This window comes from Acanthamoeba castellanii (assembly GCF_000313135.1).
Source record: "Acanthamoeba castellanii str. Neff unplaced genomic scaffold scf7180000084624, whole genome shotgun sequence".
NCBI classification, from domain to species: Eukaryota; Discosea; order Longamoebia; family Acanthamoebidae; genus Acanthamoeba; species Acanthamoeba castellanii.
In genome coordinates this window covers 247,643-274,930 of record NW_004457269.1, presented here as the reverse complement: position 1 = coordinate 274,930, position 27,288 = coordinate 247,643, and the positions used below count along the sequence as shown (strand labels likewise).

General features: G+C 58.4%; 16 protein-coding genes and 1 pseudogene across 16 annotated transcripts; 5 read left to right on the top strand and 12 right to left on the bottom strand.

Moving 5' to 3' along the window:
• Window positions 1–228: 228 nt before the first annotated feature.
• On the top strand, window positions 229–519 carry ACA1_363400 (uncharacterized protein; the record flags this gene model as incomplete). The annotated part of the gene is made up of 1 exon (XM_004333805.1): window positions 229–519. The coding sequence occupies one exon, from the start codon at window positions 229–231 to the stop codon at window positions 517–519; it is 291 nt and encodes a 96-aa protein (XP_004333853.1).
• Window positions 520–1,369: 850 nt separating this feature from the next.
• Window positions 1,370–2,313, top strand: ACA1_363390 (uncharacterized protein; the record flags this gene model as incomplete). Its single annotated transcript, XM_004333804.1, has 2 exons — window positions 1,370–1,615; window positions 1,711–2,313. The coding sequence occupies 2 exons, from the start codon at window positions 1,370–1,372 to the stop codon at window positions 2,311–2,313; spliced, it is 849 nt and encodes a 282-aa protein (XP_004333852.1).
• Window positions 2,314–2,594: 281 nt separating this feature from the next.
• Window positions 2,595–3,062, top strand: ACA1_363380 (uncharacterized protein; the record flags this gene model as incomplete). The annotated part of the gene is made up of 1 exon (XM_004333803.1): window positions 2,595–3,062. One exon carries the CDS (start codon window positions 2,595–2,597, stop codon window positions 3,060–3,062), a length of 468 nt encoding a protein of 155 aa, XP_004333851.1.
• A 362-nt stretch (window positions 3,063–3,424) lies between these two features.
• On the bottom strand, window positions 3,425–4,288 carry ACA1_363370 (uncharacterized protein; the record flags this gene model as incomplete). Its single annotated transcript, XM_004333802.1, has 3 exons — window positions 3,425–4,069; window positions 4,105–4,175; window positions 4,222–4,288. The coding sequence occupies 3 exons, from the start codon at window positions 4,286–4,288 to the stop codon at window positions 3,425–3,427; spliced, it is 783 nt and encodes a 260-aa protein (XP_004333850.1).
• Window positions 4,289–4,892: 604 nt separating this feature from the next.
• On the bottom strand, window positions 4,893–5,483 carry ACA1_363360 (uncharacterized protein; the record flags this gene model as incomplete). Its single annotated transcript, XM_004333801.1, has 1 exon — window positions 4,893–5,483. The coding sequence occupies one exon, from the start codon at window positions 5,481–5,483 to the stop codon at window positions 4,893–4,895; it is 591 nt and encodes a 196-aa protein (XP_004333849.1).
• Window positions 5,484–7,641: 2,158 nt separating this feature from the next.
• Window positions 7,642–7,993, bottom strand: ACA1_363350 (uncharacterized protein; the record flags this gene model as incomplete). Its single annotated transcript, XM_004333800.1, is given in 2 exon segments — window positions 7,642–7,922; window positions 7,942–7,993. 2 exon segments carry the CDS (start codon window positions 7,991–7,993, stop codon window positions 7,642–7,644), a joined length of 333 nt encoding a protein of 110 aa, XP_004333848.1.
• A 2,863-nt stretch (window positions 7,994–10,856) lies between these two features.
• Window positions 10,857–12,132, top strand: ACA1_363340 (uncharacterized protein; the record flags this gene model as incomplete). Its single annotated transcript, XM_004333799.1, has 2 exons — window positions 10,857–11,444; window positions 11,512–12,132. The coding sequence occupies 2 exons, from the start codon at window positions 10,857–10,859 to the stop codon at window positions 12,130–12,132; spliced, it is 1,209 nt and encodes a 402-aa protein (XP_004333847.1).
• A 1,310-nt stretch (window positions 12,133–13,442) lies between these two features.
• On the bottom strand, window positions 13,443–14,061 carry ACA1_363330 (uncharacterized protein; the record flags this gene model as incomplete). Its single annotated transcript, XM_004333798.1, is given in 2 exon segments — window positions 13,443–13,625; window positions 13,639–14,061. The coding sequence occupies 2 exon segments, from the start codon at window positions 14,059–14,061 to the stop codon at window positions 13,443–13,445; spliced, it is 606 nt and encodes a 201-aa protein (XP_004333846.1).
• A 204-nt stretch (window positions 14,062–14,265) lies between these two features.
• Window positions 14,266–15,141, bottom strand: ACA1_363320 (uncharacterized protein; the record flags this gene model as incomplete). Its single annotated transcript, XM_004333797.1, has 1 exon — window positions 14,266–15,141. One exon carries the CDS (start codon window positions 15,139–15,141, stop codon window positions 14,266–14,268), a length of 876 nt encoding a protein of 291 aa, XP_004333845.1.
• A 2,143-nt stretch (window positions 15,142–17,284) lies between these two features.
• Window positions 17,285–18,363, top strand: ACA1_363310 (kelch repeat protein; the record flags this gene model as incomplete). The annotated part of the gene is given in 2 exon segments (XM_004333796.1): window positions 17,285–17,433; window positions 17,445–18,363. 2 exon segments carry the CDS (start codon window positions 17,285–17,287, stop codon window positions 18,361–18,363), a joined length of 1,068 nt encoding a protein of 355 aa, XP_004333844.1.
• A 90-nt stretch (window positions 18,364–18,453) lies between these two features.
• ACA1_363300 (uncharacterized protein) lies at window positions 18,454–19,272 on the bottom strand (the record flags this gene model as incomplete). The annotated part of the gene is made up of 2 exons (XM_004333795.1): window positions 18,454–19,062; window positions 19,138–19,272. 2 exons carry the CDS (start codon window positions 19,270–19,272, stop codon window positions 18,454–18,456), a joined length of 744 nt encoding a protein of 247 aa, XP_004333843.1.
• A 240-nt stretch (window positions 19,273–19,512) lies between these two features.
• On the bottom strand, window positions 19,513–21,190 carry ACA1_363290 (uncharacterized protein; the record flags this gene model as incomplete). Its single annotated transcript, XM_004333794.1, has 2 exons — window positions 19,513–20,355; window positions 20,708–21,190. 2 exons carry the CDS (start codon window positions 21,188–21,190, stop codon window positions 19,513–19,515), a joined length of 1,326 nt encoding a protein of 441 aa, XP_004333842.1.
• Window positions 21,191–21,255: 65 nt separating this feature from the next.
• Window positions 21,256–21,654, bottom strand: ACA1_363280 (annotated as a pseudogene).
• A 130-nt stretch (window positions 21,655–21,784) lies between these two features.
• ACA1_363270 (uncharacterized protein) lies at window positions 21,785–22,672 on the bottom strand (the record flags this gene model as incomplete). The annotated part of the gene is made up of 1 exon (XM_004333793.1): window positions 21,785–22,672. The coding sequence occupies one exon, from the start codon at window positions 22,670–22,672 to the stop codon at window positions 21,785–21,787; it is 888 nt and encodes a 295-aa protein (XP_004333841.1).
• Window positions 22,673–23,359: 687 nt separating this feature from the next.
• On the bottom strand, window positions 23,360–24,328 carry ACA1_363260 (endonuclease/exonuclease/phosphatase family protein; the record flags this gene model as incomplete). Its single annotated transcript, XM_004333792.1, has 1 exon — window positions 23,360–24,328. One exon carries the CDS (start codon window positions 24,326–24,328, stop codon window positions 23,360–23,362), a length of 969 nt encoding a protein of 322 aa, XP_004333840.1.
• Window positions 24,329–24,655: 327 nt separating this feature from the next.
• ACA1_363250 (uncharacterized protein) lies at window positions 24,656–25,251 on the bottom strand (the record flags this gene model as incomplete). The annotated part of the gene is made up of 2 exons (XM_004333791.1): window positions 24,656–24,943; window positions 24,976–25,251. The coding sequence occupies 2 exons, from the start codon at window positions 25,249–25,251 to the stop codon at window positions 24,656–24,658; spliced, it is 564 nt and encodes a 187-aa protein (XP_004333839.1).
• Window positions 25,252–26,216: 965 nt separating this feature from the next.
• ACA1_363240 (uncharacterized protein) lies at window positions 26,217–27,242 on the bottom strand (the record flags this gene model as incomplete). The annotated part of the gene is made up of 1 exon (XM_004333790.1): window positions 26,217–27,242. One exon carries the CDS (start codon window positions 27,240–27,242, stop codon window positions 26,217–26,219), a length of 1,026 nt encoding a protein of 341 aa, XP_004333838.1.
• Between the last annotated feature and the right edge of the window lie 46 nt (window positions 27,243–27,288).

Below are 27,288 nucleotides of genomic sequence, written 5' to 3'. Positions count from 1 at the left end.
GCTGTTGGACTACGTCGGCGGTCTGCCCTCCTCGACGCGGTGGACCTCGCGGCTCTCTCCTTCACGCGAGAGGGTGAGGCGCACCATAGGCCGAGGGATGCGAGAAGGCGCTGCAGGGGGTTGGCGCCTTTGGCGGAAATGGCACAGGCCACCTCCGCGAAGCGCTACTACTACAAGAGTGGGAACCGTCGAGACCCTTGTTGTTCGCCTTAGTCACCCTGCCATACAATGGCCGACCAACGCGTCATCGACCTCGTCCTGAACCACGACCTCATAACCTGGACGGCGCGTTTGAGGAGAGGGCACCAGGCCAACATCGCCAATGACCAAGAGCACCACTGGCAAAACTACAGGATCGGCGGCGAGAAGGACAGCGACGGCCTGTACAGCATCGTCAACATCCGCATCGCGGGCGAGTGGTACTCCAAGTTCCTCCACGACCACGAGAAGACGGACGACTTTGACGCTTTGGTGGCCTCCACCAAGAGTTACTTGTTGTATGTGCACGGGGCCGTCTGATTGCTCTTGCCCTTCCCGATCCTCGCATAAAGACCTGTAGACGTGGGAGACAAAGGTTCTGCGCATTGCAAGAGAGCACCGTAGCATATCTCGTCCCCCCAACGAGGCTGCCGACCTCGACGTCGGCGCCACTGTCAAGTCGCTACACAAGCCCGTCGGCCAACCACTCTACGAACTCATCCAGGTCAACATCCCAAATTGGACCTCATTCTGAGCCTCGACAATGCCGCAAGATCACCTTGCGGGCCAGAACTCTGCCGACGAGGATGAGTGCGAGTGGGTAACAGGGAAACAGGGAAACAGGGAATGTCTTTCATGCTATGTGCTCTGAGCCGTGGCGGGCTATTTGAACATCGGACACCCAATCCCCCCTCACTCTCTGGCCTTCGGAATTGCTTGTTGGCGTCAAAGGCCGAAAACACTACCACTTCCCTAACCCTGGGCTTGCTTAATAAGTGCGACGGAGACGGCGCCTCGCAGAATCTATCCGAGCCATCGTTTCCCTTCAGATGATCAATGAAAGCGACCCACCCGCCGGGGGCTTACTGTTCGTCCGTCCACCTCTCTCGTCTGCTCTGGTGCGCACCATGGCGGGGGCGAGAGACTTTAGGATGGGCCTGGTGGTTGCGCGTGTCGCGGAAAGATGGTCGGTCGCTTGCCGCGTGGCCAAGAGGAAGGCAGGCGGCTGCCATAAGAAGAACTCTCGCTCTCCGCGCCTCATAGTCCTACTAAACCCTCGCCACCATGAGCACCCATACCGAGAACTCCCGCTGCTCGATTCCCAATCAGATTGGTAGAAAGGAACCCGTCGCCTCCGACGGCGACGCAGACGCAATCGGGTTTGGCTTGGATGAGGCCCTACAAGGACCTGTTCAAGGAGGCCATCGACCACGTCGCGACATCTATCAGTATAAGGGCCGAGGCTAAAGTGCGCAGGATCTTGACGGCGCGCCTCGTGGGTGCGGACCCGGCCCAAGGCAACGCCACTGCCGAACAGCAGCAACAGTCCGACCTAGCCGACGTGTCGATCCTGTCGGCGGGCGGTTCGCGTGCTGACGGACCACTTGGTCAAGGAAACCGTCGACAAGTTTACAAAGTGCATCTCAGTCAAAGCCGAGGCGCTCCCTCTTGGCTGAACATGCCGCGGCGGCCACGTCTGTCGCCAGGCCGTACGTCGACGGTGCTGCTCAGGCGGCGTGCAGCAGCGCTCCACCGCCGTCCAGCGGCACGCTGACTCTCTCGATCAACGATGAGAATGCGTTGCTGCTGCCGTCGAAGTTGTCGTCGTCGCGTCTGTCTACGGTTGCCTTCGACCACCAGAACAACCCTCGCTTGATTGGCCGCTACCTGCGTCCGGAGGTGGCCCACTGGGAGGAGGCCTTCGTGATCACGTCACAGAACGTGGCTTTCAAGGGTCTCCTGGAGACTTGCGCGCCTCGCATCCACACGATCACCCGGTCGCGTCCGGCCCCTGCAACACCGGCGGTCTCGACACACTGCGAATACCAGGTGCACACCACGCCGGGGCTGGCTCGCAACATCGCCAATGCCGATCGGCTCAACTTGGACGTGTTCATCGTGCTGGGAGTCGAGGCAGAGGTGCCCATGGCCCGATGCCAGGGCGACTTTGTGAAGCACGCCGTCGGCGACGCGGCCCACCACGTCAGGCTGCGTACCTACTACGACCCCGAAGATCCCATCCTTGCGAAGTTGAGCCTGTCGGGTTTGGCTGTCCTCACCAGGGAACAACAAGCCCCCGGAGATGGCCGCCTGCTAGGGCTCCTCTTCTTCTGAATGTCATTGTACTTCTTGGATGTACAATAGAGAAACCGTCCTCCTTCGCCCCCATGTGTTCCGTTTGTGTCCCGTAGACTCTGCTCCCTTGTACCTCGTGGCCATGACTTTGAACGCAACCAGCGGCTCCTCTGCGCGAAGAATAGCGACGGCGTCGCCATTCCTCAGTGTCACGAGAGATTGTGGTTGCCAACAAGAAGGAAAGTGGCGGGACACGTCCGGCATGCGCTCGCCGTTCATAATTCGTGTTTAGCACACCACACACCCACTCACCCACGCCAATGACCTACCGCATAACAGCCGAACAGCGCAACTCCCTCTCCGAGGTGATAGGGCCAAATCGGTTGCTCCCTGAGAACGCCGATGCGTTCTTCACCCTCCTGGAGTCGTGGTGCAACGACACCCACTGGAGAGCGGAGACGTGCGATATGGTGCGCTCCTTCATCGCGGACGGGATGGGGTTCATGCTCCAGAGGCTCTTTCGCGATCAGTACGGCCAACATCCCGAGTTCGACCGCGTGACGCGCGGGCAGACCTACCACCGTCAGCCAAGCCTGGCCGAGATCGAAGAGCTCAGCGCGCGCATGAGGTTCGCCGTCGAACAGGGCGGCAGTGCCCTAAGCATCCTGGAGGAATTCAAACGGAAGAACCCCCACTACAACTCGACGCTCAGGCCCGTTACAGATCTCGCCACACAGACCCACGTCATCAAGGACGACGGCATTATCCTCTTCCCCCGACACTTTTGATGACCCCTCCTCGACAACCAAATGTTGTGCCAACACACCACAAACCAAAGAGAGATGTTCCGTTCTTTACTCTGGGCCATAAATTACGCACTTTATGCTGGCGTACGACTGCCGCGGGTAGCAACAAAGTTTCTCGATGTGTTTAACGACAAATGGTGTCATGGGTAATGGTGTAACCCGCTGTGGGCTTCGGCGACGCCCACGTAGGCTTTCAAACCAGCGTCCCGCCCGACAGTGCAACTTTGCAGACCGATGTTGGTGGTGTGGAGAGGGGATTGTGTGTTTATCCTGGCTTTAGTTCAGGTGGGGTTTCTTTCCACAAAGAGAGGCGAGTGGGGGGAAGAGGGAGCGCGACGCCGCCATCAATGCGATCCGCGGTTTTCGTCGTGGGCGCGGAGGAACTTGGCCGCAAACTGTAGAAACAAACAGTGGTGCTTCTTTGGCACGGTGTCTTCCCACCCTTGCTCCTTGGACTCGCCGGACAGGTGGCAGGCGATCTTCTCGATCTTCTTGAGGATTGAGTCGCGGCCCTGGGTGCCTGTGGCGAGGGCCAGTTCCACGATGAGGTCGGTGCTCCAGGGTGCGACCCACGGCGTGGGATCGGCGATGACCCTGTCCCACACATTGTCCATGCCTGCCGGCGACAGGTGCTGCCCCGTTACCTGGCAGTAGATGATGGTGAAGCGACCCCCCAGGGTCGCCAGGTTGGGTCTCAGTAGCAGAGCGTCACGGTTGGCGTAAAGGGCGCGGTGGAGTCCACCGAAGAAAGCGTTCCAAATCGCCCTTCGGTTTCCTTCTTCTTCGGGCGTTGCGTCGTCCTGATTGCTGAGTTCGCGGATGTCGTCCACCCACAGCCACAGGAAGGTGGTGATGTGGTCGCGGACGTCGCTGCCATCGGGGGAAGATGTCAGCGCCGGCACGATGATCTCACCGATGACGTAGAGTGTCTCTTGCCAGGTGAACTTGTGCGCTGGCAGACATTTGCGGACGACCGATAGCCAAGTTCCCTCCGCAGACGCATGGTCGTGGTCGTGTCGCAGACCAGACTGCTAATGATGCGGCTCGCCGCTTCTTGGATGACGCGGTTGGAACTTGTCGCTTCTTGGATGGCCCCTTAGACGAAGAGGTAAGAGTAGGTGGGAGGGCTTGTGTGGCAGACATGTGAATAGGCCCTTCCACGCCGCGAGGAGGTCGACGACGGGGTCGGCCTGGGCAGCGGCGTGCATTGTCGCGCCAAGGTGGCGATTAATGGATATCGTCCCCTCTTTTGAAGCAGGTGTCCTCGACATCTTCCCACGCTGAGGAGGCAAAGAGGACCACACAGCATGCGGCCACATTAATCAGTCGTTTCCGGCGTGGCTGGGCAGCGCGCGTACCAATCTTGTCGGCCGACTCCCGTGAGCACGACCGGGCCAAAACCAAGCGGACCGCACTATCTGAGATCCCAAGCGGCGCAAATAGGTTGTGGGGGGAAATGACACCACCCAAGCCCAGTAGAACATCCACCCAGGCACTGCTCGACCGCCGACCGAATTGGTAGGAAGGAATCGGCCGACACAACCGGGTTTGGTCTGGATGAGGCCCTGCAACCCCTCGGGGCGTTTGCAGATGGGCGTGGCGCGGACATTCGCATCCGCTCGTACGGCCAGCCCAAGGACAGTGAGGGCTATGTTGTGCTCACTCTGGACGACCTTCCTTCGTGGATCTCTGCTCGCAACGCTGTAGACGGACCTTTGACGATTCGTTAGCAACAAGAGCCCCCCTCCAACTATTTGGATGTTAGCAGGACTGGGCCGAGGCCAAGTGCAGTAGGGACTTGTGGAGTGTGCTTTATGATGGCGTGTGGGCACTAGTGCAGCAGCAAAGTTGCTCGATGTGCGTGACAATATCGCTCACGGCTTTCATATCGGATTTGAAGGTGTGGAGCTCGAGCCCGCACTCTGTTGCCAGGTAGGCCTTGAGTTTGTTGTCCATGGCCCTCGCCTCTGCTTCGCTCTGGTAGCGCCCCGTGGTCTCGTAGGGGAAGTCGCCGCGTTCGAGGAGGATGTTGATGTTGGTGTGGTTGGAGTAGCGGCGCATGATGGCGGCGTGGGTCTTGGTCACGTCCGAGGTGTTGTCTGGGTTGAAGCGGTTGTAGTAGAGGCCGTGCGCGAGAGCGCCGTCGGTCACGATGAACTTGACGCAGCCCTTGAGCGCGTCAAAGAGGTCGGCCTGCTTGGACGAGACCATGTACTGGTTGTTGAGCTCCTCGAAGCGCTTGAGGTACACAAGTTTCTTGGCGTACTCGCCGACCCACTCGGCCGTGTGGCCGCGAAGTTTGAGCTCCGAGAAGACGCGGGCGGCCATGGTGGTCTTGCCGACGCCGGGCGCGCCCATGAAATTGATGCACACGGTGGGAGTGGTGGGGGTGGAAGTCTCCATGATGTGCTATGCGATGTGATGGTGGTGTTGGACGCAAATGCGCCGGTGTGGTGTTTTGGCTCAGTGGGAAGAGCCTCAATCATTGTATTTAACGAAGCACCCCTGGAAGACTCCACCATGGCCTTTTCAGTACCACAGCGACGGTGTGGCTCTTTGTGGCCACCCTTGTCCAATGTAGACACCTGTTTCCGAGAGACAGCGGTGGTGGTCCAGGGTGGCCGCCTTTCTACCCTCCAATCCCAGAGTCGCCCTCAGTCTATAGACAGGGCCTACAGCCAGGAATGGGAGGGCATGCCAACTTTACAAGCCAACAGTCTCCTCTTCATTAAGTTTGGGGGCAAGGAGTATCATGATGTCATCTCTCCCCATTCCAGGCCAGGGACTATCTCCCACTTGAGGACCTTGAGGTGGCCTTCTCCCACCACAGCAGTGTATGTCCTTTTGTCCCATGAACAGCCCTTCCCAGCAACACCATGGCCTCAAAGTCCAATCCATCCACCCAGTGGGTGGTGACCACAGGTTTTGGCTGACCATGGATGGCTTGAGGTGAAGCAATGACTTGCCAACATGTTGACCTCTAAAGCCTCATCCATCCACAGGTGGTGATGAGGTAACCAAAAAACTTTTGGATGCTCATCCAGCCACCTGGTGAGGTGGCCACAGGTGTTGGGTGACCATGGATGGCCAAGCCATAGTCATGTCTGGTGGCACCTTGACTGCCAAACCCCCAATCCAATCCACCCATCCATGCCCAGACAGGTGGGCAGAGGTTATGGGTGGCCAACACCTTGACCCCCAATTGTCCATCCATGCCTGGTCAGGTGGCCACAGGTTTTGGGTGACCAAGGCACATTGATGGCCCATCAACACCTTGGCCCTAACACCAAGCCATCCATCCATGGAGGGCAAAGTGGCCACATGTTTTGAGCAACCACAGGGCATAGGAACAACTTGTCAACACCTTGCACCTTGCATCTTCACCCCCAGTCTACACACCCACCCACACCCATGCACAGTTAGGTGGCCACAGATGGCCAAACCACAGCAATGACCCATGGGCCAACACCTCAACACCAAACCTGCCCATCCATCCATCTGGATGCCAGCCAAAGGTGTCCTATGGTTTGAAACAACCAAGGCTTGACCCTAAACCCCCAACTCATCCATCCATCCACCCATGGGTGGTACTAAAGCAGCCAAACAGTTTTGGGGCACCCAAGGCTTTACCCTAAACTCTATCATCCCTGGGATGACCAAGGCATGGCCCCCCCAAGTCTCTCAACCCCCCACCCCAATCCATCCACCCACCCACAGATGGTGTGAAGTGGCCAAATGGTTTTGAGACAGCCAAGACTTGACCCTAAAACCCTAAGACCTGGTCTCTCCATCCCATCATGACCAAAATGTTGACATCATCATCATCATTGGTGGTGTGTGGGTGGTGGTGGCCAAAGGACAACAACAACATCATGTCTCAAGACCCCCACCCCACCCAAAGCAGCCATCTGGTCCACATCACAGCCATACTGCAACATGACCCAAATCCCTCCTCCCTCAGCCAAAAGTTCTTGTTGACAACTTAGTTGTCAATGTTGATGATGATGTTAATAACTGGTCTCAGTGATGATGATGATGCCCCCAACAAGACTTTGGATGGTGGTGAAGGACATCAGCGGGGTGGTGGTGATGGACCAAGGTCGCACTGTGACCCACCAGGAAGTCAGCCCCACAACCAAGAACCAAGACCCATCTGTGCTGTTGGCCACCACCACCAAATCTTGGTTGTTTTTGTTGGAGACTTGTTGAAGGCTTCAGGACAAATCTGGCTTGGGACAGTACAGGTGGATGGATGACAGTTCAGATCAACAAAGAAGGAGAACCAATGTTCGCGAAAGGCCGCTGGCACTGGGAACAACAACAGCGCTGCCAAGCACCAGTCGGGACTGTATCTCTGGCCATCATCGGAGGCCTCCTGCACAATTCGCAGATAGTGGCCGACTCGGACATGATGACAACACCATCACAAGGCCAACAAGAAGGTCATAATTGTCAAGCCTTCAGGGCGCATCTTTCGGGACTAAGAGAGGATGCTCACATTGCTGGTTTGTACAGGCACGGGACATTGGGTTTGGCGAGTCCAAAAAGGGGGCAAGGCTCTTTAGTTCCATACATCGCCCGCACAGGCGTCGTGGCAGTTTACGGCAAACTTGATGCTGTCGATGGCCTTGTCGACGATCTCGCGGTCCAACGCCACATTCTTGACCTTGGCCAGGTCCTCGAAGAAGAGCGGGGCGGTCGCCGTTGTGGCGCGGTCCCTCGACGTGCTCGAGGTAGCAAACTTGATGTAGAGTTTAGCCAGGCCGGCGGGCGCGATGACCTCCAGGAGCCTCACGAGCAGGGATTTGTCCCGCCATATCGACACAGTGTCCATGATGCACTCTGCCAGGCGATCAACGACGTCCCACGGTGTCAAAGGTCTGCTTGACGATGGCATCGACCTTGAGCGGCATTTTGTAGGAGGCAGTGTGAGCTCGGGCATCGCATTGCACGCCCCTCTAGATGTCTTGCAGCAGACCCGCGACGAGAGCGAGGACGACGCCACACAGGAGGTGCACGTTGCTGGGCCTGGTGTTTTTAGAGTGGTAGGCCTCGCGAGCATGGCCGAGAGCAACATCTCCTTGTCGGTGCGCTTGGCCCTCTTGATGGCGTCCTCGGAAGCCCAGGCGGCGATGGCGTCCACGTATTCGTCGCTGTCAGCGTCGGGTCTGGACCATCGACCGGGGTCCTAGATGCGATTGCACACAGCGGCGCTCGTGAGCATTTCTGGCGCGGTCATATGGGTCGATATCGTGGCGATGATGATCGCCATGTGGTCCAGGTCGGCCCCTCCGTGAGGCGGAGCCACGTAGGCGTCCCAGACGCGCACGTCGGCATCTTGAGTTTTTCTTTCTCCAAGCCGCGCCAGCCGGCAAAGTAGTGCTCGTTGGCCGTCTTGACAGAGAATTGGGCACACAGGAGCCATCTGGCCAGCCATATCGAGGCGGCCTGCGCGCCCTGGCCAACTCGAGTCCCAGTCGCGGCACGCTGATCCACGCGGCACACGGGTCGCCAAACCTGTGCGAGTTGGGATTGTCCCGAGGACACGTCCTTTTGAGGCGGACAGTCTCAAGACCAACCAACCATCCCTCCGTCCGTCCGTACGGTGGCCCACCCAAGAAGTTGGCCCCCACAACCAAGGTCCAAGACCCAACAACCCATCCATCCGTCCACACCATCAGTCAGCCAACACTTGGTCCTTGTTGGGACCCACGGAGACTTGTCGAGGGGGGCTTCAAGACGGATCAGGCTAATCCAGCAGGAGAGGAAGAAATACAAACCCCTGTAAGGTAGGTCGATGTCGATGGGATCACCGACGTTCACGGCAAGACCCATGGCGGTTGGTGACCTGTACACTGCTGTCCGTAGGTGCTGTTGATGGCAGCATCTATGTCGCACGAGATGTACGAGTAGGAGCCGTCGGTGTCTTCCGCAATGTCGTGCTGTCGCTGACTGTCCTGCAGACATCTGCATCGATGGAGTACGCGTTCGTGTCAAGGTCCAAGTCGTCATTGGCGGCGACGACAGTCAGGACCACAGTGTACGGTGGAGGCGTTTCCTTGGCCAAGGTGGTTTGCGATAAGGTGGAAGGCGATCTCGACGAGACGGTCGGTGCGTGTAAGCATCCGAGGCGGCAAAGGCCCCGATCAAGGGGCGGTCGAGATGCTCCGACAGGCTGGCGGTGGGCGCCATGGCAGGCTCGCCCAAATCGGCCAGTAGTTGCTGCAGCAAGACATTCGGCACTTCGGCGGTGTAGGCGACGGCCGCCGCGTAGTCCAGAAGAACCGGCGACCGTACTAGTGCACACCTGACACACCACTCTTGTGCCCTGTCGCAAATCTGGGAGAGATGGTCGAACAGGGGGAACATTGTGGTATCGACGTTGGTCTCGTCAACGGTGGATCTCGAGTGCACCCTGGCGGCACGCACAAAGGCCAACACCGTCGGGGTCTAACCAGGCCAATATGATGTCGTAAAACTTGGGCTTGCGTTCCTTCTTGCGCACGAGAGCGGGCACACATCCTCTGGGTGGGTGTTGCAGCCACGAGATGCCATCCCTCTCCACCCCAATTCGGGAGAAGGCTTGGTGGTAGCGCTTGACGATGGCGTGGGCCACGACAAGCGCCAACGGGTGCTCTTCGTCGGCCTCCAAGGCCAACAGCCAGTTGCCGGCAGCCGCCAGTGGGGTGCCATAGATGCTGACGCCGGGACGCTGGGACCAGGCTCGCCAGCGACCAACTAAGCAAATGTTTTTCGCTCACCTTTCGGGATGATCGTAGTCGGCCTCGTCGACGTCGGGCAGCAGGTAGCACTGAGGGCGCTTGCCGACATGTGGCCAGGTCGAGCGCGAGCTCATAGGAGCGCAGGCCTGACTCCAAGGCTGCGCCGTGGCGCGAGATGACGGCTTCGCGAAACAGGTGCTGGAAGAGATCTCTGAGGGCCACATCGTCAGGTAGCCGGCCCTCCTCGTCGACGGGATGGCTCAGTACCTCGCCCACCTGCCGTGCCAAAGCCTCGGCCCGGCGGAAGGAGCGCAACCAGCCAGGCACACCGCGCACATTGTCTCGGCATGGATGGTCCCCCGCCGCCGGGGCTCACCACTACGTCCCTTGCTGGTCACCCGAGGGATCGACAAGAAAGGAGCCTTGTGCGAAACGCCTTGGCGGCGTCACCGAGTCGGCGTCACGCTGAGCGGCGAGCAGGCCCAAGAGAGTTCCTCGCCCACGCCGACCATCAAACGACAGACAGTCGCCAGGGCGCTCTCCTCGTGGGCGTCGCGCGTCTCAATGAGCTCTAGACTTGGTCTGCTGAGGTGCGGCAGGCTGAGATCGCGGAGGCGGTCACCACCAACAGCCAACCGAAAGGGCCACTCGCCAAGAGTTACGTCGGCACCTTGTTCCACCAGGCTCTGGGCCACCGTCGACGCCTTGGCCATGGCCAAATGCAGCAACGACCTGGGAGACGCCATTTCTGTTTGATGTCGCGAACTTTAATCTGTAATGGCCGAGAGGGTTCACAATGATCTTGTGTCTGTACTTTTAGGCGGGGCTACCTCCTTCTTTCGCCGTGGGCCAAAAGACGGCCAACGCAAAAGCAGCCACCAGCGCCCTGGGGCCGTCTGCCTATCCGTCCACCTGCGTCCCAAGATTTGCGCCTTGCGGAAAGGTGTCAGCCCAGAAAGACAGGAGGTTTGGGCAATAAGAGCCTATAAAGGAACGGCGGCACCAGAGAGCGGTAGGTTTGCATCACACAAGCAACGACGACGACCACGTGGAGATGAAGCGCACCAGAGAAGACCCCACCGTCGCCGTGGATGCCGATGCGCACAAGCGGGCGCGCCCTTCCTCCGATGAGGAAGAGGAGCTCCCATATGGACTAGGCTCCATCGTCACCATCCGCAGGATCGAGAGGACCTATGGCGGATGTGCCATGGACGAAGCCAAGTCGGCCGTGCAAAAGTACAGCCGACGGGACGAGTTTGACAAGGCCCTCAAGTTCGCCATCGAGATGGACCTCTTCTCCCTCCATCCCGACGGCCGACACATCCAGACCAACCTATGGAACCGCTTCAAGATCATCGCTCTGGAGGATGTCTCGTTGGCCAACGTCAATGCCCTCATTCGGATCGACGCGCGTCTCCGGTGTCTGGAGGAGGGTCGCAAGAGGCGACGGGACGCCAACGGCGGCAGGGAGCCTGCCGGCCTGGCATCGCCGACAGAGCAGCAGGCCCTCGTCGACATCGTCTGGGCGCTGTGCACGAGCAAACACTGCCGCCTGCCCAGCCACTACAACGCCGCCTTCTGCAAGCCCGAGGTGCTGCCGGCTCTCGCGGCCGAAGCACCCGAGATCCACCGACAACTGGAGGTGGCCAGAGGCGCCGTGGAGTGCCCGCCACCCCGCCGCACCTTCCCCTTTAGCGCACTCGGAGAAGCGCGACACCGAGTTGGTGGGCATCGTCAACCGCCTGGTCTACTGCCTCGAGCAGCGGTGGGGCGCCGGGTTCGCGCCACTCCAAGAGCTCATGGCACGCAAGACCGGCCCCACCAAGCACCTGAAGAGCACCAACACCGTCTACTTGGCTCTGGACGTCTTTGACTGGTTCGTCCGGAAGGCCCATCCCAACTGGGTCGCTGACGACGACAAGACCGTCCTGCTCGACTTCCTGGGCGTGATGGTGCGCTGGTGCAAGTACATGGCGGCCAACAAGGAAGGTCCACCGCTCTGCCTGCGCAGCGCCTACCTGGCGCTCATCCTGAGCGATCGAGTCCAATGGAGGCGTGCCGTGAAAGTGCCTCCCTCGGATTTCGACGCCGGCCAGGCCTACCAAAGCCATCTCGACCTCGAGGTCGACCTCTCAATCGACAAATGTGCGATCGACATGCACACCCGGCGCGGGCGCAGTGCCGGCAAGGGCAAGGAGGTGTTTGGCGCCTGTAGCGTCGTCGCAAATGAGGACACCAACCTCCTCGACCCGCTCTACAAGCGTCTCTACCTCCTCACCAAGGGCAGTGGATCGCTGCCTTTGCCGCCGTCCCCTTCCCCAGCCCCCTGAGGTTGTGGCTTTCGTTGTTGGAGGCCTGGATGAAGACGTCATCGTCGCCGTTGACATCGTCGCCGAGTGATCGACCGAGAACCAAGGGAAAAGATGTTGACGACGTCACGACAACAAGAAGAAGGCCTTGATGACCGCGTCACCTCCCCCTTCACTCCCAAGTCCCCAGCAACACCAACGTTGCCAACAGCGGGCCACAACGACGACTACGTCCCCCACAACGACAAGAATTTGGGCTGCTGGTGCGGACGGAAGGATGTTGGCAAGGCATGGTGAGGGCAGGCAGATTGATGGACTGAGGGCTGAAGACCCAACCATCCATACTGTGGCCCACCCCACAACTTGGCCTCAGCCCCAAATGTGGATGATGACGACAACATCATGTCTCAAGACCCCCCGCCCTCCGTCCCTAGCCCTAAGCAGCCATGCGGCCCACATCGCAGCCACACCGCGACGCGACCCAAAGCCCTCCTCCTCCCTCCACCCAAAGTTCTTGTCAATGACGTCGTTGCCAACTGGTCTCAACAATGACTACAACAATGTTGAGGGATGGGGAAGGATACTGGGAGACCTGAAACATCGGCGGTGGCAGTTGGCCAAGCACCAAGGGACACATCTAGACAACAACAATATCAACTGGGTTCAACCCTCCAACCTGTCCAACCATGGTTGGTGGTGAGGTGGCCAAAGGCTTTGCTCCTGTCTCTGCAACCGCGGCTATACCAACCCCGGCTTCGCTCATCCCTGCCTGTGTCCCTCGCCCCGTCGCGAAGCCTGGAACCCCACCACACAGCAGACCATCTGTGTTCAGCCCTACGAATGTACCACCGCCTCACCGTGCCCGTTCACCAAAACGTGCCCGTTCGTCGGCGACGACGGCATTGGCTCCTGCCCCATGGCCTGAACCACGACCGCAGATACCCTATGCATCTCTTTGCCCCATTAAGTTGTACCTTTGCCCATGATCCTCAAGAGTGGTTTTGAAGTTATTTTCCGTAATGTCATAAATTCATCCACGAGAGCCGACGTCATGCATGAAAACACTCGCCTCTCTGGGTTCACTGACGGGGCCATCGGCCTTGTTAGCCAGCACTGGCGGCGGTATTGGCTTATGGCCCTCGATCAGATTGCTGACACTAGCGGCTTGCTCGTCGAGCCACTTTGCGATCTCGGCGGTCAGTCGATGGCGAGCGGCTCGTTGGCCGTGTCCTCCCCGTTGACCGTCAACGATGGGCTCACGATTGGCCCCTTCACGCGGACAGAGGCCACCGTTTGGAGCATTCATGCTGCTGTCGTTGAGGTACCATATGTCAGTCCCCTCCCACATCGAGTGTGCTTCGCTGCCGTCCCTTTTCCGCTTCTTCCGGTGCCAGCGATCCAGAGATTGCAGGGTTCCTCGTCGCCTGACCTTGGCTGAAGCATCCGCAGCGCGCGACGGCGTCGCAGCGAGGATGGTGGTGACACTTGCATGTCAGGATGGCCTTGGTCGTTCCCTCTAGCACGAACGGGCCAACCGACTTTCGAAGACAGTCCGGAGAGCAGCCTCACCACCGCGCGCAGGCAGAGCATGCCGCCCTCGAAACACTTGTCCTTGTATTGGAGGGCGGACCTAGCATGCGGCCAATTGCAGTCGCTGGGTTCCCACACTAGGGTTAGGTAGCGCCAGTTGGTGCCGGTGGGGTTGTTGCACTTTTGTGCCACCTCGCCCAAGTCTGCCTTGATGCGCAACTTGATCTGATCGACGGCGTTCTCGTCGACTTCGCGCGCGTTGTAAGGGAACGCGATCTGCGCCCTTCCCAAGTTGCCATCGTGCACCACCAGGCGCAGCCACCGGATGGTGTCGCTCGATGATGGGTGCTGTTTCGTGTCTCTGTTAGAGCGTATGCATTCGGTACGGCTCTTCGAGCTCATCGCCCGCTCCGCGCGCATGTGTTCGTGGAAGACGCGGTTGTGTTGGAATGACTCAAAATCCCATCCCAAAGTCTCAAAAGCCAACTCCAGCGCCCTTCTCCCAAAGTGTCCCCCCCATCTTTCCGTAAAGAAACTCGACTTTCCCAAATGTCAACAAGATCTTGACAGCGGGAAATTCATTGCTTTGGTCTAACCAAAAACTTGAGTAGGATATCTTGGACGCTAAGGGTCGGTTTCTAACCCTTCCACCTCGACCCTAAAGAGGCCCTTGGGCAAAGTGGCGCAGACGGCATCCCATGCAGCAAAGACGTCTTCGTGCGTTTCGGCTTTGATTTCCTCTCGGTGAGTCGATCCTGCCTTAACATCGCCACCGTCGCTGTTCTTGATGGAACCTTCGATGGGGTCGAGCGGCACAAAGTAGACGAGAACACCCTCGAGGCAGACAGTGGGCTCCTCGCACAGTCCTTTGTGGTCGTCTCCGGTGGTGGGCGCATCGACGCAGAGAGCTCTCTTCTCGTTCACCCACTCCGCAAAGGTGTCCTTGTCCACGGCACGCAGCCACGAATCCACGACGACCTCCTCTTTGAGTCCATCGCCCTCTGGGACAGAGTACATCTTCTCACTGGGGATGGGCGGCGCTTGCTCCGGCGAGAGGCAGTCATCCAGTTTCAATATGTTCTCATATCGGGCTTTGACGATGCGCACGATGCCCGAGCGGATGCGTTCGTAGAGCGCCTGGCTTATGACCATCGGCAGTGGGTTGTACGGCTGCTCGCTGTTGTGAAGTTGACGAAGCAGGCTGATAATGGTCTCCTGCTCTGCGCAGTTGTAGAACACACCCGCCGAGGGATCTTTGGCAGCAGCGACAGTCGAGAACAACGACTGAATGGCCTCCACGGCTTCAAGTTGCGCTTCAACCTGCCCGAGTGTGGGCGTGAGCGCAGCCTGCAAGACCTCGACCTCTTCCTCAAATTGCCGGCACTGTCGCTTTACCTTGTCGGTAAAGGCAGCAAACCTCTCACCGAGTTGAGTGATGGGCCACATGAGGGTGTTGTGCTCTCCACGCAAGCGCTTCTTCGTGGCTTTCAGTTCTTCCATCTTGCGGTCAACAAGGCGCGACAGCAAAGGTAGAGATGTGCCAGTTGGTCTCGACGATTGCGTTCCCTCCCTCTTCGCTGACCCTTCCGTCCGCGTGCAGCATAGCCCTGACCGCCTCATGCTTTCCATTGTTTATTTGTTGGCAGAACACACGCTTCAACTCTAGGACCACTACAGATCCATCACAGATGCGCCAAAATGGAAACTAGCATTCTGAGGGCCAAGGGTTCATTGTGGGCCTCACCATAAAGTTGAACAGAAGCAGCGTGTCTTTTCAGCCATTCTCCAGCAACAAGGTCAAGCCCTCCACCTGATACCATTGCAACAATGTCCCATTCCACCGACGACGCCCACACCTTTGACGCCCAGCACCAAGTGAGCGATACCAGGTCCATACAGGACGTCCTCAAGTCCTGCCCTGACCAAGAGTGCATGGAATGCTTGGCTTGCCCCCACGGTGAGCCCCTGCACTTCCATCATGACGACTGCCCAGCGTGCTGGTCAGCGCAGGTCTCCACCGCCCAAAACGATATATCCACCACCGTGCTCTAGTTCTGGCGCGCCGTTGTCCAAGTGGGACCTGGGAGGTCAGCCGGCGATCAAATACAGCCCTTCTCTTGTTCCCCCAAGTAACGATCCACCCACCTTACTCTGGCTCAAAACCGTCTGTCCCTTTTGGGAGTAGTGGTTTGGGCAGAAGACAGGGACTGGCATTTCGCTCCCACCTGAAGAGGCTGGGTTAGTGCTGGCAATTGTCTTGGAGACACAGAGATTCCAAGTTTGGTCTCTCTTTGGCTCACGCAAGATAATGACCGTAGCATATGAAAACACCCGCAAAAGGTCATCGAGCCGATTGACGGTCACGAGAGGCGGCACTGGCCGGTGAACCTCGGCACGGAGATCCGACTCCTCTCGGGGGCAATCCAAGGGCTCGTCAATCGTAACCGATTCGTTTGAGCACTTGGTGACCTTGTCGGTGAGGTCAATGGTGTCGCGAATGGTAGAACACTTGAAGGCCTCGGCAAGGGGTTGGCATGGACGGTTGTCATTGGCCGAGTTGGCATTGAAGTTCCCTGTGTCGTCGATTGCCTCCTGGCTTGTTGTTGTGGCTTGCTTGCACTTCTTCCTCTTTGATTCCCTCGCCCATGTACAATGCCTTCACAGAGGGGAGGGTGATGGCACTTACATGTCAGGGTGAAACCCGTAGCCCCTGGGCTCCGCTAGAAAAGGGCGGATCGACTTTCGAAGACATCGTAGCCGTGACGGAAGACGACAGCACAGTGGTCTGAGACCGAGAGCGCCGCCCTGAGCGCGTCTGGAGGCATTTCGTGGGAGTACATATCTGACGACACCGAGGGCGTGTGATAAGACAGTATCTTGTAAGGAGCCAGCATCGGCGAGGCGGACAGCGTGGGGTAAGGCGTGGATGGTGCCAAGTATATGGTCGAGGGCGCTGTGAAGGAGGGTGAGGGCATGGGGTAAGGCGAAGGGGTCATTGTCGAATACAAGGTCGATGGCATCGACCACGTGGCTAGCGGTGCCTGAGGGTGTTGAGCAAGAAGCCGAAGCCGCTGGGCGAGGGGTGAGGGGCGCCGAGTACGAAGTTGAAGATGTCGAAGTCGCAAGGAGAGGTCGCATCAAAAGTTCGCCACCTCAGAAGCACTGGCCTTGGCCACGTAGTTAATGGCCTCCAAGACCAAGTCGTCGGACAGCGCCTGTACTGCCTGCGTCAATCCAGAGGCGACCGAGCCACCGAGTCTCTTCTTGCTGATGGCGCGGGAGGGCAAGCCGCCAGCGGCAGCGAGGCGCTTGGCGTTGACGGCAGGAGCGTGCATGGCCACGTTACGTGGATGTCAAGGGCAAGGACAGGCGAGGGGGCAGAAGGAGCATAAGAATCTTCTTGTGATGGTGCCCCCCCAAATCAGAAACGCCAGCAGGCCATCCTTCCGTGTTCTTTGAGTGCGCCACCGTCCAGCCGTCGCGATGGCCTTTCATGAAATATCTGGCCTAGGTGGTTTGTTTATTTATTTTTTGCCTCATCAACATCATCACCATCACAGGGGCTCGCACAGGTTCAGTGCCAGAAAGGCGCCATAAATTGGCGGCGGCTGAGCATACAACAAGAGGAAAGGTAGAGGGAGACATGGCACGCGTGCGGCACCTCTGCGCTCTCGTGCTCCTCGCGCTTCTGGCCGGAGGCTCTTCCGCACAGTGGAGCACGCTGAGTCTCGCCCAGCCGCGCAAGGAGATGCGGGGTGCGGCAGTTCGCGACCTGGTGTTCTTCGCGGGGGGGTTCACGGGAGCTCCGTGTTCTCCAAGACGGTGGAGATCTACAACATGACCTCGGGTGTGTGGCGGACGGCGGAGCTCTCGCGCGGTCGCTCGGGCGTCGCCACCACGTCGGTGGGCGATAGGTTCGTGCTGTTCGCCGGCGGCCTGACGGGGACGTGGGATAACAGGGTGGCCTCAGCCGCGGTCGACATCTACAACGTCGACACCAATACATGGACAACAGCAGCGCTCTCCCACCCCCGCGTCAACATAGCGGCGACCTCTGCCGGCGAGCTCGCCTTCTTCGCCGGCGGGAGCAGTGGCGATGAGTCGCTGCACAGCGTGATCGACGTCTACAATGCCACATCGGGCGCCTGGAGCACGCTGTCGCTCTCCGAATCACGCACGCTGCTGGGGGCCGTGTCGCTGGGCGATTTGGTGTTCTTCGCCGGCGGCTACCGGTCGGGCGCCTACACGTCCCTCGTGGAGATCTACAACACCACGTCGCGGGTGTGGGCCTCGCCGGCCCATCTGTCCCAGCCCCAGACCATCAGCGCGGCTTTTGCGATGGGCAGCAAGGCCTTCTTCCTTGGGCGGAGCGTGACCAACTTCGTCGCCCGCTCGGCGCTGCACATATACGACGCCTGCACCGGGGCCTGGACTGCCGTGGCCGTGCCCCGTCTCTCCTACGAGACGGCGACGGCGGCGAACGGGCTCGTGATACTCGCCGGCACACTGGTCGGCTACGAGACGGCAGGCACGGTCGACATCTACACTGTCGCCACCGGCGCCTGGACCTCGGCGTCGCTTTCGGTCGCCCGCCGGCACTTGGCCGCCGCCTCGGCGGGCAACGCAAGCCTCCTCGCCGGCGGCGACCTCAACACCGCCACCGTCTCGGACGCAATCGACGTCTACAGGTCTGCGTACCTGCCGCCGCCTGGCTGCTTGTAAGGCTGGCGTATCAACAGAAAATAAACAGATAAAATCGCAGGCGTCTTGTTTTTACTCTCGTCGTCGTTTCAACTCACAAGTTTTTATTGCTTATACAAACGACATCATCCACTTGGGTAGGTGGGCGTGAGATACGAAGGTGTGGCCGTGGTCGCGGAGCGCGACCATGGCCGGGTCTTCGTGTCGGTCATCGTGGCACCAGCGTATGGTGGGAAAGCGATTGTCTCTCGGCCGGAGGTTGAAAGCGCCATCGTAGTGGCTGATCGTGCCGGCGGGAGAAGTGCCCAGCAGGACAATGATGTCGAAGTTCAGTCGTGCGCCGTTGGCGATGATCTGGGCCAGTCCGCTCGTGGCCTGCAGTTGGTACTCGTACTCTTCGATGAAGAGAAGCCTACGGGCCGTCGGCGGTGGTGCGCTGCGGTCGCGGACGATCTTGTCCATCCACGATCCAACCGACAGGATACCGGTCTTTACCGGGTCCTCGGTGGAGACGTACTGGTGGATCGAGTGGACGTGGCCTCTGATGCGGTTGTCGGTCTTGCCGGACGGTACCAGCACGTAGGCACTCTGCCAGCCGGCCACCGATTTGCCCTGAGCCAAGACTTGGTCCAAGAGGTGCTCGCGGTCGTGGTCGATGAGTATCGTCGAGGGATGTGACGCTGAGAAGGACGGCGCCGCCGCTGCGTTGCCCTGGCGCACCTGCTCCGACGCGGCCGAAGGAACGAGATTGCTCAAGGAAAGTGATGCCAACCGTTCAGTTACGAGATCGCGCACGCTCTGTTCCGTAGTGAGAGTCAAGACCTCGGCGATCAGATTCACCAACTCTGCCACGGCCACCTCCGGTTGTACTTTGGCGATGTCGGCGACAGCCGCCAGAAACGGCGATGGCACAACCTTGCTGGTGTTCATGGTCCAGTGATTACGATGACCGTATCAATCAGGGCACACCAGGTTTATGTAAGACCTGGCCCTTTGGTAACGGCAGCACCCTCGCGATGAGGGATTTGTTTTCCTTTTCGTACATCGCTGCCTGTTTCCGTGGACAGCGAAGGAACTTTGTGTGGTGGTTGCGCGCGCACACACACACACACACACACAGACCCGCCAGCGGCTTTTCGGCGCTCTGCTCCACTTGCCGTCTTCCAATGTTTATAAAGTTGTCCGCAAACAAGACAATAGCGCGTACACATCTTTGGCCTCGGCTAGAGCAGCAGCGCCGTTGGTGGGAGTGGTGCCGGTCTCTGCGGTCTCTTTCTCACCATCCGTTGTCCGCCCACGACCCGCAGGCTTCTCCCGATCATGTGTGGCACCCATGTCTTCGCCACCGCCACCGTCCGCAGCCAGTTCGAGGGGGTCGACAAACGCGAGCACCGCAGGGATCTCCACAGTGAGACTGTTGTAACAGTAGTCGCCGTCTTTGTGTGTGCAGCGTTCGATGTGAGCGGCGACGTCTTCGCCGTTGATCCAGCCGAGGAGCTCGTCGTGACGAGCGCTCCTGTTCCATGCCTCGACGCAAGCGCTGTCTTCTTGCTCTGACTCCGCAGGATAACGCACCTTCTCTTTCGCAAGCGCGATGTACTCGGGAGAGCTCGTCTCCTTCGCGCAGAACGGATACGGGTCGCTTTTCACCGTTACGGTGTAGGAAACGTCGGCGACGCGCTTGATCTTGCCACGTATGCGTTCGTACAGCCGCAGATCGATCTCCTCTGGCAACTGCGTCTGCTGCGGTGCCTCGTCGTGCTTCTTGATGACGCGCAACAGGTTGACAATTCCCTGCTGCGTGGCGGTGTTGAAGAGCATGCCGAGCGAGAGATCGCCTTGAGGCGAGTCGGCGCGGAAGAACATCTCGATAGCATCGGCGGCGCGCAGTTTGGCCTCGAGCAGTGTATGGACAGGTGATGACGCGGTGTTGTACATCAGGTACAAGCGTCGGCGTTTGGCTTCCTTGCAGATCGGTTTGGCTTGATGTTCTTCGAGGGCAAGGTTGGTGGTCTGCATTGCTGCGTAACGTACGGAGCGTTTGATGTCTGTGTGTGGGCACGAGAGAGAAGAAGAGGGCAATCTGGTATAGCAAAAAGGCAACCGGTGGGTGCCGCAGGGAACGGGTCAACTTTCCGTGTGCGACAACAGGATCATTGCGCCCGTCATCATGTGGCCCCTCCGCCATTCATCAAATCCTGCGCAATCACAAGTTGCCCGTGCTGAGTTGTGGGGCCAAGCAGTAGCAATTGCAGGATGCCATCGTTGTGCATAAAGCAATGGTTACAAGGAGGGTTAGGGTTTAGGGTAGCCACCCAAAACAATAAAATAAAAACAATGCGCGTTTATTGTTTGCAAAGGATACGGGTGTGGTGGTGAAGACGTCCTCGGCGTCCTTGAAGATCGACACCTGGAGGAAGAACTGGGAAGAGCTCTCACCGGTCAACTGTGTTGGTGTCTTGGCAAACGAGATGTGCGTGGAGAGTCGACCAGAGGAGTAGCGCGGCTTGTCGAGGCGTGCGCCGCACTCGTGCCCGATCGCCGGCAGTAGATCCGGGCAAATGGGGTGTGGTGCACCACTCTTCACGGTGGCAGTGATCACGATGACGAGGCACCAGCCGGCGCGGGGCACCTGGACGACGGACGTGTGCGTGAGGCAGCACTTGATGGTCTTGCCCTCTTTTGGGTGGTCGATGTTGGTAGAGTTGAGGAACGCGACCTCGAGCGGGTAGCGGTCACCACAGCGGATATTGGAGGGGAAGGCGCACAACTGAAACTTCACCTCCTTCTTCTTCCTCTCCTCCTCCTTCTTCTTCTTCGGCTTGTCAGGCGTCATCATCTCCTTCATCTTCGTCAATGGTAAGTCTTTGGTTTTCATTGCCTCGTCCTTCTCCATCGTGGTTCGTGAGATCTTCAATGGGTTAGGGTTAGGCTGTTGTAGGAGTAGCCGTCCTTCTTGATAGTGGCGAGCTCGGTGGTAGCGAATCCGTCGCCGTTCGTGTTTACCCAATCAAGGAGCGCAAACGCATCAGAGTCAGGTCGCCGCCATTGTGGCACGACTGTACCGTCCTGCGTCGAGCCCGAGAGATAGACTTTTTGGCTCGCAGGTATCGCAACATCGCCATAGAGGCCGTCCGTGTTTGTGGCGGCCAGGTATAGATGGCTCTCTAGAGTTATCTCGTAACATACGTCGACGATGTTCTTGACCTTGCCTCGGATGAGTTCGTAGAGCCGCGAACCGACGCCATCGGGCGCCTCTGCCTCCTGAGTCGTCGTTTCATCTAGTGCTATGAGTTGGTATGAGTTGCACATCTCTGTATTTGGTTTTGGGCAGAACAGCCAACACGCTGGCGTCCTCGTCAACTGTGAGAGCAGTAGTTGCCGCCTTCGCCGGCGTTCATATCTGGATGATCCTTCTCCTTCTCGTGCTTGTTGTCGTTGTCTAAACCGTCGTTGATGTTGTTGTGTTTGCCGCTTCATCGCTTATCTCTGGGTCGTCCTTCTCTTCGTCATCGTCGTCGCTGTCCTTCTCATCGCTTTCGTCATCGCTTTCGCCGTCGTCGTCGCCAGCAGCGGTGGTCAATGGCTCGAGCGGGTTGACAAACACAAGCACCGCCGGAATCTTCAGAGTGAGGGAGTCGTGGGCGTATGCTTTTCTCCTCTTGTCCTCGACCGTGGCGAGCTCGAAGTCGGCGGCAGGAAAGCCGTCGCGGTTCGCGTTCGCCCAGTTGAGGAGCGCAAACGCATCGTAATCAGGTCGCCGCCATTCCTCCACGGCCTTCACTGCACCATCTTGCGCCGAGCCCAAGAGATAGACCTTTTCCCCTGCAAAACACTCAAACTCGCCGTCGTGGTCCGTCTTGTTGGTAGCCAGGTAGGGATGGCTCTCCAACGTTGTCTCGTAGCACACGTCGACAATGTCCTTGATCTTGCCTCGAATGAGTTCGTAAAGCCGCGAATCGACTCCGCAGGGCGCCTCTGCCTGCTGCAAGGACGTCGTTTCCTCGTGTTTCTTGATGACACGCAGTAAGTCGATGGCCCTTTTTTGCGTAATGGTGTCGAAGAGCCTGCCAAGAGCCAAATCCTCGCCGATGAAGTTCCTGTTGAACAGCCCATTGATTAGGTCGGCGACATACAAGTTGGTCTTGGCGGACGATTCGACGAGCTCGGTGGCCTTCCGCAAGTCGGCCGCGATTTGCAGCAAGCACAAACGTCGGCGTTTGGCTTCCTTTTTGATATCGTCGGCGTGATACTCGAGGGCCTTGATGGGCGCGTCGGCAGCGTCGACCTCCTGGCGCAGGCGCTTGCGAATCTTCTTGAGGTCTTGCATGGCGTGGCGGGAGGGAGGGAGGGTGGAAGTGAGCAGGTGGGTGTAAGAGTACAAGAAAGAAGATGCCAAAGAAATGGAGACTTATAAGGACATGGTCGTGGCAGCCGTTTCAATTCAACTTTTCCGAAAGTTGAAGCACTTGCAAACAGGGGTCAACAGCCAGGGTGCGATGGTGGCTGCGCCTGCCGAAATCGTCGGCGACGTTCTTCTAAACGCGCAAGGGCTGCGGGAATCTTTGCCATCCAATCTTCCAGTTCCCGCGCTGCCTTGTCGCTGAGGTATAACTTGTCTCCTGTTGCGCAATCAACGAGGTATCGTCGGCCGTCGGGATACAGCGTGGCCAAATCCGCTTCGGTCTTGCACCATCCCGTCGGCACGAGACGCAAGGTCCTCGCCGCATATGTCGTGAGAGGGGCAGAGGACGGCAGGAGCAAAGTGGTTCGCGACCGCATTACAAGAGGGGCACTACAAGACGTGGATGCACTCACCCGATGCTTCATGGGTGGATGGACGTGCTCACTCTTGCTTCTATGGCCGTGGTGCCGTAAAACACAGTTCTTCCCTAAGATCATGCCACTCCTTCATCAGTCTCCTTTTTTCATTGGGCACGGCCGCATTCGCAAAGAATGAAAAGAGACATGGCTGCTGTGACAACACAAAAAGAGCCTCGTTGTTTCGCTAGGGCGTTCACAAAAACACTTCCAGGTTGGCGAACAACGGCAAGTGATCGCTGGTGTAGCGCAGAAGCGGTGCCTCTGCTGATGCGTTCTCGATGTCGTCGTCGTTATGGGACGTGGACGGGATGAAGCGTGTGTCGGTGAAGAGAGGGCCGTCAAACATTCCAAAGACAGGGTTGATGATCACATAGTCGAGCGGATCAAGGAACTTGTCGATGTCGAACTTGAACTTGTCGTGGGGGAAGCCAAAGTAGGTACTGAGAACCTTGCGACCAGTGGCGTGGCAGATGCTGGATTCGCCCTCGACAGTGGCGACGGCGCGCAACTTGGCGATCTGGTCGGGTCCGCCCTTGTCGTGGAAGGTGTTGAGATCGCCCGATACGATGTAGCGCTGTTTGTCGTGAATCTGGAGCCAGAGCCGCAGGGCCTCGGTACAAGCGGCGCCGGACGCAGCGTGGATGGGAAAGTGCGTAACGCCGAGCAAGAGCTCCCTTTTCGGAACTGCGACTTTGCTGTTGTGGCAGAGGAGCACGCGAGCGACGAAGAGGTTAGCGCCCCAGCCGTTGGGCATCGACTGGTCTCCGGGCACTTGCGGATCGTCCGACAGGAGTTGAATGTTCTCGGTGTGCGTGAGGTGGAAGCGCGTCGAGTTGAAGCCGATCACGTTGGCCGTGCAGCCAGGAGAAGCGTTCCCCTCGCCAAACACGACCCTGAAGCCCATGCTGCTCAACTCAAAGCCCAATAGATTTATGTGTTCGGCTTGGGTGGCTTCGACCAGGAACAGCAGGTCGGGCTTTTGCTCTCGAATGAGCCCCAAAATGCCTGGCAAGCGCTTCTTGAACTCAAAGCCTGGGACCTTCTCCTCGCCGACCGCGTCGTTGATGTTGAGCGTCCGCCTCTTGACCTTGGCGTTCTCGCCTGCGACCCCCAGGAGCGAGGTGGTGCGCAGCGTGGTGTGGTAGACGTCGGTGGATTGCATCGCTTGGAGTGGCAAGCCAGGAATCGATAGAAACTGTAGTAGTGTCTGGATGAGAAACGGAAACGTTGTTGTGGCTCGCCACGCGATGGATAGACCCAGTTTTCCGTCATGCCGGCCTGCAAACCGACGGGAGGTTTCCTAACTGTGTTTCCGTCGCCACCCAGAGGCGCAGGCCAACGTGTGCTCCCTCTTTTGCCCCTTGAGAACGCCCACCAAGCGCGCTTTTGCGTGCCCTTTCCATCCAGTGGCCAAACTTGCCCTCCATTCAGCAGCGACTTTCATGTGTCTCCATGGCCAGGATAGAAGCGAAGTGTTCAGGGTTTATTTTTATCTGCTCGACCACGCGCGTGTCTCGACTGTGTGCTTAAAGTCGGGCGGGTTGGATTGCACTCCTTTGTCGAAGGACATGAACTTGACGACGCTCGAGCGCTCGGCAATCGTCCCGCTGATGCGCTTCTTCTCCTTTTCGTCCTTGTCGAGGTTGCACTTCTCTTCCGACGGCATGTCGCACTCCAACACGACGCTCGCGCCCGTGTAGTTGCGAAACTCTGGGGTAAGACCCTCGAAGGACCACTTGATCAAGCGAGTGACTTGCTTCTCCAGGTATCTTTTGTCCTTCGCGGACACCAGATTCCATCGCAGATCACGCGCGCGTAGTCCCATTCACCGTCATCGTCATCCGAGTCTTCGGCTCCGCAGTCGCACTCGAACTCATCATCACTGTCGCCTTCGGGTAGTGGGCATGTGCATTGTTTTTTCTCCTTTCGTTCCTCTTTATCTTCACCGACCTGAACAAAGGCAACGTCAAACTTGATTTCTATGCGCCCATTGTCGAGAATGTCATAGGGTGGAGGTTGCTTCTTGATTCGCTTCGCCTCTCCAATAGTAGGGTCCTCCTTCTTCTCGTCGCGTTCCCTCTTCATGGTGGATGGTGTACTTGGGGACGATGTGTAGTGTCTTGTTCTCCGGTATGTTTCTGTGAGACGAATCTGTCGGTTTAGGTTAGGGTTCTTCAATTTTTATCACCAACACAGCAACAGACCAGTTGGGCCTTGCGACCCTTGGACTCGCGTGCTCAACTTCCCCTGGATAGCCTTGTCGCCGCTGCAGGCCTCGATATCCGAGAGTGGCGACAGCAATGGCAATGAATGAGAGACCAACAACGAAGAAACAGCGGTATGTGGCCTTGCTTGCCGCTGAGCACGTTTCCGTTCATCTAGCCTTGCAGACTTTGCTCTGAAGGTCCAAAGAGAGGTGGCTACACACAAACCTGTTGCGGAATGTACACAAGGAAACCGCCAACCGTGGTTGCTCTTCGGTCTGCCCTGGCCCTGTGCGCTATTGTACTCCCAATCCCCCTTGTGCGTGTGTCACAAACGGCGACCATGTCTCGGCCCGTCAACTCCACCGATGTCGTCCCGTTCGCCAGGCTTGAACGCGAAAGAGCCTTGCTCGTAACATGCTTGCAACATATGGCTCGCGCTGACCGCCGCCGGCCTTTACCCGAGGACGGCCGGTTGTTGTGAAGTTGCGCTAGGCCTAAACTGGGAGAACGATCTATGCCGGAACACAGCCGCCTTTATGACCACTGCGGATGTTCCGGGCATCGATTGATGGCTTTGCGCACCAGTTTTGTATTTCGAAAGCGAGTGGTGGCGACGACCGAGTAATGTACATGTCTTGCTGGGGTTAGACTTTCACGGAGAGAGAGAGAGTTACTCCAAATGTGCCGCATGAAGGGAGGTGCGGGCGACTTCCAATAGTAAGTCTGATGGCGTCCATGTGCTGGATCGTGGTGGGGCGGCGCCCAAGAAAGAGACGACGAAAAGGGCGAGAGAAGCGATGAAAACTTGGATATCATGTTCTCATGAAGGGGAAGCGCGAGACGTTACAAAGGCGTGGATGCACGCCACGGGTTGAGGATGCAAGGCTTGGAATTGTTCCTGTCGAGGAGCACATATCCGTGGTTCAAAACCAGGTCGCTGTCCAAGAGGTCGCCAAGTATGTCGGCGCTCACGGGCCATCCATAGGCACCGAGGGGGGATTGGCTGCGCTTGGGCAGGTAAAGGCGGTCGTATAATTCGATCGGCATCTCCACCAGGTCCTCGCCCAGCAAGAGGTAGACATCAAGGTTCATCCTCTTACTGTTCTTAAGCAGGTACGCCAGGCCCTTGGTCATCATGCAAGGCCCCCAGGTGTCGATCTCGATGATAAGAAGGCGGCGGCGCGCTGGCGCGGGCTTGCTCTCGGTGTCCATGACGGACAGGTAGCCGAGCAGCATCTTCACGGTCGGCTGTTCGGCTGCGCTGTTGTCCCAGGCCAAGATGGCATAGCCGTCCACGTGGTCCTGGACCGTGTGGTAGGGCACAGCGCGTTCGGAGATCCCACTGCTTCTCGAGAAGAGCACGAAAGCCTCTGTCCACTGTGCCACTGGCTTGGCCGCCCGGATGAGATGGCCCAGCAGGAGGTGGCGGGCCTCGCCCAGTATCAAACTGACGGCCGGTAGGATGGCGACCTGCGGCGACCACCGCGCGGCCACGACGGCGGGCTTCGCAACTGCGACCTCCTCGGGCTCCACAGCGGTGGTTTCGATAGAGCACGCGAGGACGGGGGCAGTTGCGGCGCAGCCAACGAGGGACTGATCTGTCATGAAACGGCACACCATTTGGCGCACAGTTTCTGCAATCTCCGACGACTTGGCTTCGATAGCATGCCGGTCCACCTTGGCTAAGTTACCACTTGGGCTCTTTGACACCGGCGGAACGTCTGGGGACGCGTGTTCGGTCGAAGTAGTAGTGAACTTACGAAGGCGTGCCACCAAGTCCTCTTCTCTGTTGCCGCCGCTGGTGTCCGAGGGGCAACCGACGCAAACCCCAAGGTTGGCAGTAGTCGATGGAGGGTGAACGGGGTTCATCTTGCGGTCGTTGATAGGGAGTGAGGCAGAAGGGAGTTGGCCTTGT